This window comes from Sinocyclocheilus rhinocerous, unplaced genomic scaffold (genome assembly GCF_001515625.1).
Source record: "Sinocyclocheilus rhinocerous isolate Xijiao unplaced genomic scaffold, SAMN03320098_v1.1 scaffold1339, whole genome shotgun sequence".
NCBI lineage: Eukaryota > Metazoa > Chordata > Actinopteri > Cypriniformes > Cyprinidae > Sinocyclocheilus > Sinocyclocheilus rhinocerous.
The window spans coordinates 781470-791825 of NW_015634830.1; the positions used below are offsets into that span (position 1 = coordinate 781470).

General features: G+C 37.5%; 1 protein-coding gene across 1 annotated transcript; it reads left to right on the forward strand.

Annotated features, from left to right (window-relative positions):
* Positions 1-9019, forward strand: LOC107745988 (cyclin-T2-like). The gene is made up of 9 exons (XM_016560020.1): positions 1-214; positions 1112-1193; positions 1422-1550; positions 2722-2782; positions 2880-2942; positions 3533-3578; positions 6024-6187; positions 6538-6608; positions 6756-9019. Exons 1-9 carry the CDS (start codon positions 54-56, stop codon positions 7668-7670), a joined length of 1692 nt encoding a protein of 563 aa, XP_016415506.1. The 5' UTR covers positions 1-53; the 3' UTR covers positions 7671-9019.
* Positions 9020-10356: the final 1337 nt, after the last annotated feature.

Genomic DNA, 10356 nt, shown 5'->3' on the forward strand with positions numbered 1-10356 from the left:
CTCGCGGTGACGTCACGGTGAAGTAGAACGCGAGGCGTGCGGAAGCGGGTGGGATGATGGCGGTGGTGCAGCGGGGCTCCAACAAATGGCTCTTCACCCGAGAACAGCTCGAAAACACGCCGTCCCGCCGCTGCGGAGTCGAGCCCGACCGCGAGCTCTCATACCGACAGCAAGCCGCCAACCTAATTCAGGACATGGGACAGCGATTAAACGTGTATCCTTCACAAAAACAGCCGCGTCGTGAGAGAGTTAGCCGTTAGCACGCTGCCGCTTTTGATCAAGCGAAAAATGTGGCGGATCAAATGCGACGTTTCAATGTGTTAGAATTCACACAAACACACGCAAGTTTCATAATTGGCGTGTTAAATGTGTTATAAAGTGTGCTCTGTGGTATAAAGTGAGTAAATGTGTGGGAAAAAGTGCGTATGACAGGAGTGCGATTCGGTGCCTTAAAGGGGTCATATGATGCTGCTAAAAAGAACATTTTGTGTATTTGGTGTAATGAAATGTGTTTATGCGGTTTAAAGTTAAAAAACCACATTATTTTCCACATACTGTACATTATTGTTGAGCCGTTTTAGGTAGGTGTGGCTAACTCTTAACTTTTATAAAGAATATCTCTTTGGATTTGAGACTTTAGTCTTTGCAAATTTACCGATCTTCTTTATGCACCAAGAGCTTGTAACACTCCAAAGAGAAAGGAAAAAATGAAATCGCATCATATGACCCCTTTAATACTTGATATAAACAGCATTTCGGGATTAAATCACCCTATTATGGTTTTTGCCTAATTTAATTACAATAATAGTTTTTTTTGTGTCTTTTAAGCGTTTAAGAGTGATTTAGACGTGACTGGTGTAGTATAATGGCTAAACACAAGATGTGTCCGTATTGAATGTTGTGTTATTGTCTATAAATATGTAGTTTTATGATTTTTCCCTTTTAATATAGTTTATTGTTCAGTGCCATCTTCTATATTAGTGTAATTTGTGACTATGAGCTGTTTTGGTGTGATTTTGGAAAATTATGATTTATGAGTATTATATTTTTGTTATATTATATATATATAGGTTATTTTGCAGTGTTTTTCTTCCTTAATCAAACTCTGCAGATCCCAGCTTACGATTAACACAGCAATTGTCTATATGCACCGGTTTTACATGCTTAATTCCTTTATGAAATTCCATAGAAATGTGAGTATGCATTTTTTAATTAATTGGTTATGATTTGATTGTACAAAATGTTCATATTTGTTTTATTTGTATGTGTTTGTTAGTTTGTTAATGCTCAAGATCTTTCAGGATTTCACTCTGTTTTAATTGCCAGAACTAGTCTCATTCGTAACCCCATTGTTTATTGTTTTTGTCTGTGTGTGTGTTATTTTAAGAGGTGTATAATAATTATTTCCTGTCTTCGATCAGATCATTTCTCCCACCACACTCTTTCTGGCCGCTAAGGTGGAGGAACAACCAAGGAAACTTGAACACGTTATTAAAGTAGCACATGCTTGCCTGAACCCTCAGGACCCTCCACTGGACACCAAGAGCAATGTGAGTGTGGGGGTTTATGGGGGATGTAGTTTCGCTCTCCGCTTTATTCATCATTTTAGATAGCTAGATGCTTTGACAGTTGCATCACACGGACTGGGAATCAATATGTGTACAAACCGAAATGCTTGTCCCATAGATTTGATGTTTTCCTATATTTACATAATGACAACATTAAGTGACATTTGCAGTGGCTTCAATTTGCATAATGTGTCATTTCTCAGTGAAACTGAATATTTTGTATGAAGTATTGTTGGACTGGACTTTATTTTATTGTTTTGCAGTTTATTGGAACATTATTCCAATTCAGATGGCCTGAACAAATTTTTCCACAGAAATCGGTTACATTGATAGCTGTTAAAAACAAACAATTTCCCTTTTTTTTATTTTTTTTATTATGAAAGTAAATTGGGCTTATTTTGATTTTACATGTTTGTAGGAAAAACAATTGATTTTTAATTTCTAAAAATAAAATATACAATATAATCACATGTTTGTATGTGGAGATTTTTTTTGTTAGGAGTTATAAAGAATAAGTTTAGGAGCATTTATAATGAAAATAAATGGGGCTCTTTTTGATTTTATGTTGTTGTTTTTTATTGTATTTATTAATAATTTGATAACATTGACAGTTAAAATATTTTTTTCCCTCTTTTTCTGAAGTTATGCATAATAAGGTTAGTAGCATTTATAATGAAAGTGAATGGGGCTCTTTTTGATTTTGTTGTTTTTAAGAAATAGACTTTTGAAATATGTATTTCTTTTTGAATAAAACATGATTTATTTAAAAATATATATAAAAGAAATCAAAGCTAACATAATACCCACAATGCTTAATAGTTTAAAACTATTAAAAAAAAAATACTTGAATAAAAATGGTTTTTATTGTATTTAATAGTAATTTTATAACATTTCAGTTTGAAAATAAACATTTTTTCCTCTTTTTCTGAAGTTATGCACAATAAGGTTAGTAGCATTTGTAATCAAAGTGAATGGGGCTCTTTTTGATTTTCTTAAAGCTTAAAACTGTTGTTTTAAATTAAAATAAATATGCTTACCCTCAAGCCTTAATATAAATATATTATAATATGTAAATTCTGTAAATTGATTGGCCATCACCAGAAACATTGGGATCAGACCCCACTAATGAGCTGATGTGATTGTTAAACCACAGGTGTACCTCCAGCAGGCTCAAGAGCTGGTGCTGTTGGAGACCATAGTGCTGCAGACACTCGGTAAGTGCCGACTCCATTACCAGGATCTGATAATAAATCTGTGCTTAATGAAAGCGGTGAACATATGAGTCCTGCCTAACCGGTGATTTTGTTTCAGGGTTTGAGATAACAATAGATCATCCACACACAGATGTGGTGAGATGTTCCCAGCTAGTGCGAGGTAGATGCTTCCAACTTTTTTTTTTCTTAGAATTTCTTCATCTCTCTTTCACTGTTTCTTTTATTTTTACTGGCTCACAACTGTTTACACCATTGATAATATTAAATGTTTCATGAGCAGCAAAGCAGCATATTAGACTGATTTCTGAAGGATCATGTGACACTGAAGACTGGAGTAATGATGCTGAAAATTCAGCTTTGGAATAAATGACATTTTAAAATATATTCAAGTAGAAAAGCTATTTAAGTTGTAGTAATACTTCACAATATTACTGTTTTACTGTATTTTTAACAAAAATAAATGCAGCCTTGGTGAGCATAAGAGACTTCTTTCAAAAACATTCAAAATCTTGCTGACCGTAAACATTTAAGTGGTAATGTATATTATATTGTAATATAAATATATTTGTATATTATATTATATTTCTTTATTAATATTATACTTCACATTTTTTGTGGTGCATACTGTAAATTTGGTCTTTAGAAAGGCAAAACATGGTTGCAGAGGCTCACAGAAGAGTCACTATGTAAATTTCACTCTATTGTATCTAATCCGACATCGTCTCTCTCTCTCACACTTTCTCCCCTCAGCGAGCAAGGACTTGGCCCAGACCTCCTATTTCATGGCTACCAACAGGTTGTTACCCTGACCCCTATTTGTTGCACTGCCATGGCACCCTATGACTTCATATTAGGCAGGGTTCTCCTTCCTGTGTCCAACGCCCTCTCGCGCCTGGGCGGGCTGTTTTGCTGCCCGGCCCGGTGCAGTGCGGTGTAATGTACGGAGGGCTTGCTGTTGGCACAGAAGGTTGAATACACAGCCTGGAGTGTAGAGGTGCTAATAGAGATATCTTGATTGAGAGTGCATAGGTCAATAACTCAATTGGTAGCCTGAATATCAGCTCAGAGTTCAAAGGTGTAAACTTAGAGATTGTCACGGTAAGTACCAGAGAGTGCTTTCTTTTTCATGTTTCTTTGTCTAAATTTTTAAAAAAAATTCTTGTTATAATTATTTAAAGAAAAAAAAAAGTTTATTTTTATTTCATTATTTAGAATGGTAGTATTTTTTTCAAAGAGATTTTTGCTGTCATACCCTTGGCATAATGAATTTGTAGAAGATTTTTGCTGTAAAGAAGTTTCAATTGATCTAGAAAATAGACTTTCTTATATACATTTATTTATTTTTACATTGTTAATACATTTTAATTTATGGTTTGAAGATTACTTTGTATTGTCGGTACTTTAAAGGAATAGTTCACCCAAAAATGAAAATTTGCTGAAATTTGACTCGCCCTCAGGCAATCCAAGATGTAGATGAGTTTGTTTCCTTATGGGAAGACATTTGAAGAAATTTAGCATTCCATCACTTGCTCATCAATGGATCCTCTGCAGTGAATGGGTGCCGTCAGAATGAGAGTCCAAACAGCTGATATTAACACAATAATCCACAAGTAATCCACGCCACTCCAGGCCATCAGTTAACGTCTCGTTGGACTCTCATTCTGACGGCACCCATTCACTGCAGATGATCCATTGATGAGCAAGTGTTGTAATGCTACATTTCTCCAAATCTGTTATGAGGAAGAAACAAACTCATCTACATCTTGGATTGCCTGAGGCTGAGTAAACTTTCAGCAAATTTTCAATTTTGGGAGAAATATTCCTTTAAGCACCATTTAATATTTACTCAATTTTAAAAATAATTTCTCATGTATTGTAATTACTTCCTATGCTTTTTATCCTTAGCAATTTAATTCAGGGACAATCCCCCATTGCACTCTAGGTACCTCCGGCACACTATTATTATTTCTGCTCCCTTTTTGAGACCAAACCTGCAACCTTTGTGTTAGCAACTTAAAGGCAGAGTAAGGGATTTCTGGTAGCCAATGTTGATATTTGAAATCACCAAAACAAACACGCCCCTACCCCAAAAGGGTCTTGCCCCTATTTTGATAGCTCCGCCCCACATATACGTACGCAACCCAGGCAACGATTAGTTCTGTGAAACAAAGCAAAACCAATGTTACACCGTGTCTACGGACGTGAGCGGCGCGGCGCAACAAATCCCCGACAGAAAGCTGCTGCCGGGTTCTATTTATGACGTGCTGACACCGATTTCAAATGGTTTTCAACGGTCGTTTGACCTCTTTCTCGCGTCCAGTGTAGGCAGACTTTAGTTGTTGTAGACACGGTGTTACTCACCCATTGAGAAGAAACCAAGCAACCTCGTCGTCCGATCGCAGGCCTCCGCTCCTTGAGTTCTCTTCAGCGCTGGAAAGCTGATCCGATATTTACACGGGTCCTACTTCTTGCCTTATCGTTCCGCAGACGTTTTCCTCTTTTGTTTTTTATCCGCCATCTCTATCTTTCTGTCGCTCGGCTCGGCTAATGTCCGTCCCATGCACTGAACGCGCTCTCCTCCACATCACGAGTAGACACGCCCCTTATTGCTGATTGGCTACAAGTTTGTTTTGCGATTCGGCCCGAATCAGTTTTCTAAAGTGTTTTTGAAAAATCACTTACTCTGCCTTTAAGTCTTTAATCAATCAGGTGGCCTCTCATTAGCCGACCTAAAACAACTTAATTATGATTGATTGCACTGAAGTCTTATCCTCTGTTGTCACAGCGACTAAAAAATCATTTCAAGCCAGTAAGACGGCTTTGAGCTGGTTTGGTCATTAACGCAGCAGGAAGTTGAGTTGCTGTTAATGCCCACTTGCTGAGAGAGAGCGTTTTCGATTGAAAAAGGGCTAGGGATTCAGAAACCCAGCACTGGTGTTGGTTATGCTGATGCCACACTTTAAATGTTAATTGAGTTATTTTGTATTTTATTGACTGAATCGGTTTCATAAATTGCATACCATTTTGTTTTACAGCCGACCAGACAAAGAAAATTCTAGCAAACACACCTGACTGGACTATGATCAGCTTTGACATGATATAATCATGATTATTACGATGAACGAAGAAGAATGGAAATTAATTTAGGATTATTGAATTAGGATCTTAGGAAAGCATTTCTCATGTCCTCCATTTGTAAACTAGTGTTTTCTCTGTGTGTTCTGTGTTGTCTCTCTTGCAGTCTGCACCTGACCACCTTCTGCCTGCAGCACAAACCCACAGTGGTGGCGTGTGTCTGTATTCATCTGGCCTGCAAGTGGTCCAATTGGGAGATTCCTGTCTCTTCAGATGGGAAACATTGGTGGGAATATGTCGACCGGTCCGTGACTCTGCAGCTGCTCGATGGTCAGTCAAACATGACTTAATTTTTAATTTTTAAAAATTTTTTGGTATGTTTTTTATATTAGGGTTGCACAAAAACTGAAAAATCTCTTACATTAAAATCAGTTGGGGATAAAAACCAATTAAAATTATATTCAATTAACATTGTTTACTATTAAAGGAAAAATGCTTTCAAGTTTTATTTATTTGTTATTACTAATTTTATTTGTTTTATTAATTTGATAAGTAAAATTATCTTTCTCGATTGATTGCATTTCAAATTATAATTTTTAAGTAATTGCAGCGCTTCGCTTAAGTTTTTGTGCATTAATATTCTGTATATTATATATTTTGTATATTCTCTGTTTTTGTAGACCTGACTCACGAGATTCTCCAGATCCTGGAAAAAACACCGAGCAGATTAAAAAGAATCCGAAACTGGCGGGTATGTAAAAATGCTTTTGTTTGTATGGAAAAAATACACTAAACCAAATATAAAGAATCATTATAGATTTTTGTGATAAACCGTTTAATTGCAAGTAGTCAAGTAATAGACAAATTTTAAGTTTATTTATTTTTGTTCACATTGCAGGCCAATCAAGCTGCCAAGAAACCAAAACTCGACAACCAATCTTTAGACGGTTCCTTCCAGACATCTCTGAGCGAGGACACTTCGTTAATGGATAGCATGTGTGACATCAGAGGGGGGATGTATTCTGAACCATCCACCTCTTTCCCATTGGATGGGGCATCAATGTCACTCAACGGCCTGTCGAACCTGCAGAGTTCTGCTTTCAGCTTTCCTGCACCAATTTCCCAGAGCGCAGACGCATTTCTCACGCTCCAGGGGGTGCAGGCGAGCAAACACGGACATGCTCCGGCAACTCTCGCCCCTCAGAAACTCACTCTAGAGAAATACCGTGAAAAACATGCGGCCGAATTAGAGCAAAGACGCAGACACGAAGAGGAGGAAAGCGACCAGCATCGAAAACAATCCGAACCGTCTACGTCAATCAGGGTGAAGTATTCCCAACAGCAGGTACCGGAGCGATCGTTGAAGAGCGGGTCGCTCAAACGACGCCACCCTTCCTCGTCTGAGAATGGTTCTGCTAGTCAAGAAGAGCTGAAAATGAAGATCAAGGTTTCATCCGAAAGTAGCGGCAACAGTAAGAGCCGTCACAGTCCGCGCTCGAGCCGTGAGAAAAATCGCGAACATTCATCGCACAAAGCGGTGAGACATGATTCGTCGCACTCACACGGTAGTCACCACCACCACCATCATCACCATTCATCCAAATCTCACCGATCTTCCAAGAGCCACTCCTCCTCTGCCTCTGTATCTGTCAATCAAACAATAGGCCACGCCCAGTTTGCGAAGATTGACAGGAGGCTGGGGGAGGGGCAGAGTTCTGAGTCCAATGCTGCTTTAATAAATAACGGTCCACACATGGATTATGAAGACACTTTTAATATGCTTGATTCCCTATTAAATGCACACAACTTCTAAACTAACGAAAAAACCTCCAAAAAAAAAAACTACGATTTTTGTTCCTTAGCTAATTTTATGCAAGAGTCACTAGTCCATTACATGTCATAGTCTCTCTTTGATTTAATCATGTTTTATCACTGAATTTAAAGAAAAAACTACAAAGTAAAGGTTGTAACGACATTTTAGTGTAAATGTAAAAACAACAATGGCAAATTTATGAATTTAAAACCTCGTAGAGCTTGCTAAAGAGAGATTGCAAAATGCCTCTGGCAATTTTAACCTGTTTTAGTTGGAAAAACGCAATGTGATAAAGTGAATATTTGTATGTTCTTTCTTCATGCTTGATTCACAATGTTTTTTGTTTTTCGTTAATCAAAGGGATGAAAATAGAAACATGTGACTGTTTACAAAAGGAAGGTGCAGATATCTGTTCACTGTTATTTGTATCGATATCTGTCTAATTTCACGAATGCTCAGGTTTAGAGGTTCCTAAAGGTGAAAAACGTCAGCCGCAACGTAACTTCTCGAATTCTATCTGAATTTCCTAAAAAATGCCTGTACACAGATTCCATTGTCACTTTCCATATATTGTAAATCTTAATGTACTGTAAAGTTATCTATTTTATGTTGTTACCCTCTGTTAGAAAGCTGAACTGATGACATCATCGTGCCCAGGGTCCTTTGCGTAATAACTGTTTCGTCTTCTGATTTTGAAGACGTTATGCTTGCAATTCGTTCTCTACCCCCACATTGACCCTTTAGAGTAGTGGAAAGCAAAATGTCTTTTTTGCAAAGAAGACAGTGGGTATTTTATCTGTTTTGTTTCGTGCGCCGATTGTGAACGGTCAAGATTGTAACCCAGAATTCTCAGCTGATCTGTTCTGTTCATCATGGTGTACGTCGAGCCTTAAAACTGTACGATAGAGATTTTAGCAGGCTGTGTGTATCTGTCCCATTTCCTATGATCTCAGTATTTAAGATTAGATTTCTGTTCCTGTCTTCTCTCTCTCACTGGCTGCTGATTCTGATTGGTTAATAAGTGGGCTGCCATTCAAAGGAACCAGCAGTCAACTTCCTGTTCTCTGTCCGGTGCTCTTAAAACAGCTTTAAGAGCGTTTTGAAGGGTTTGGATGGGGATAACGCACTCTAGATGTGGCCTAGACTCTTGTTGTGCTGTTATAACCTCCTTTGACCGGATACCAAAGGTTTGTGCCTCAGTGTTTGCCCACCGTTGGAACTGTATGAAACTTTTAGGTTTCCGTCTTTTTTATTTTATTTGGAATGCCACAGTTCTTTATTATAGTATTAGATTTGAGTCTGTATGAATGATGTTTTGGATTGTCTAATAAACATCCAAGAGAATTGCTTATCAAAATCCGTTGTCTTTTTTTTTTAGGGGCCAAGCACCGAAGGTGCGTAGGCACCTATTGTATCTGTTGGCATTCTTCTTCCGCTCTTGAGTCTATGGCAGCCCATAGAACCGTTTGTGGGAAAGTTATGAAATTTGGCACAAAGCTAGAGGACAGTCTAATCATTAACCACAGCAAATCTGGTATCTCTAACTCAAACTCTGTAGCGCCACCACTTGTCCAAAGTTTCACTCATTTATGCTAATAACTTTTGAACCATATGGTCTAGTAGGAAAATAATTTTTTCCTCTGATTCCTTGGCTCTGAGTCGAATGGACACCAAAAATGTAAATGCTACAGGTCAAGATTTTTCGCAATTTTTAATAGAAAAACCTACTTTTTCAAACTCGTCCTAGACAGTTTGTCTGATTTTCACCAAAATTGGCTCAGATTTCTTCAGACAATGTTGGCAGAAAAGTTATGGAATTCAAGTTGATTAGTCAAACCGTTCACAAAACTTTTTCTAACAAATTTGATGAAAAGCATACAAATATGAACATGAGGCTTTAGCTCCGCAATGCTTTAGCATATTCTGACCAAACTTGGTGTGTGTTATAATAACTATGACGTGAGGCTACCTGCACAGTTTCGGCACAGCGCCACCTAGTGGTCAGGAAATATGAAAAATTTATATTTTGCTTATAACTTCTGAATGGTTTGGCCACAAATCACAACATTGGTCTCTTTAGATTCGGTACAGCATGCAGAGTCGAACCATACCAAATTTTCCTATGTCAGCCATTTTGAATTTTGTTGTAAAATGCTATATTTGATGAAAGCATTGGCGTATTGTTACGAAATTTGGTATGTGTATTCGGCACCATGTCATGATGGTACTCCAAAAGTTTAGGGGCAGTGCCACCTTATGGTCAAAAGTTATAATGAAATTTCCAAAAATGCTAATAACTTTTGATTAAATTAGCCTATTGTAATGAAACTGGACTCAAAATATTCCTTGGGTCTTGATTTTCACCAAAATTGAGTTAGATCATCTTCAGACTGACAAAAAGTTATGGATTTCATGTTGATAGACAAAACCGTTTTTGTATAGCACCGCAACAAAGTTGAGGCATGATGCTAGGCTACGTCTGAGGCTGTATCTCTGCAAAGCTTTGACATATTGACACCAAACTTTGTATTTGCCATTGTCACCTCACACTGACCTCACCACATCAATTTGGTAACAGTGCCACTTATTGGTCAAAAGTGATAAGCCATTAAATCATATTACTAGTGGTTGTATTTATTTTTCAGCCATTTTGACTAAAATCATCTTAAAATGTCTTCAATTACTC

What these genes read in the sequence shown, in the direction of transcription:
- LOC107745988 (XM_016560020.1), top strand. Translation starts at nt 54, where the DNA reads ATGATGGCGGTGGTGCAGCGGGGCTCCAACAAATGGCTCTTCACCCGA. An exon ending in CATAGTGCTGCAGACACTCG is followed by an intron (nt 2,783 to 2,879) that starts GTAAGTGCCGAC and finishes ATTTTGTTTCAG; the next exon opens with GGTTTGAGATAACAATAGAT. An exon ending in GACTCTGCAGCTGCTCGATG is followed by an intron (nt 6,188 to 6,537) that starts GTCAGTCAAACA and finishes CTGTTTTTGTAG; the next exon opens with ACCTGACTCACGAGATTCTC.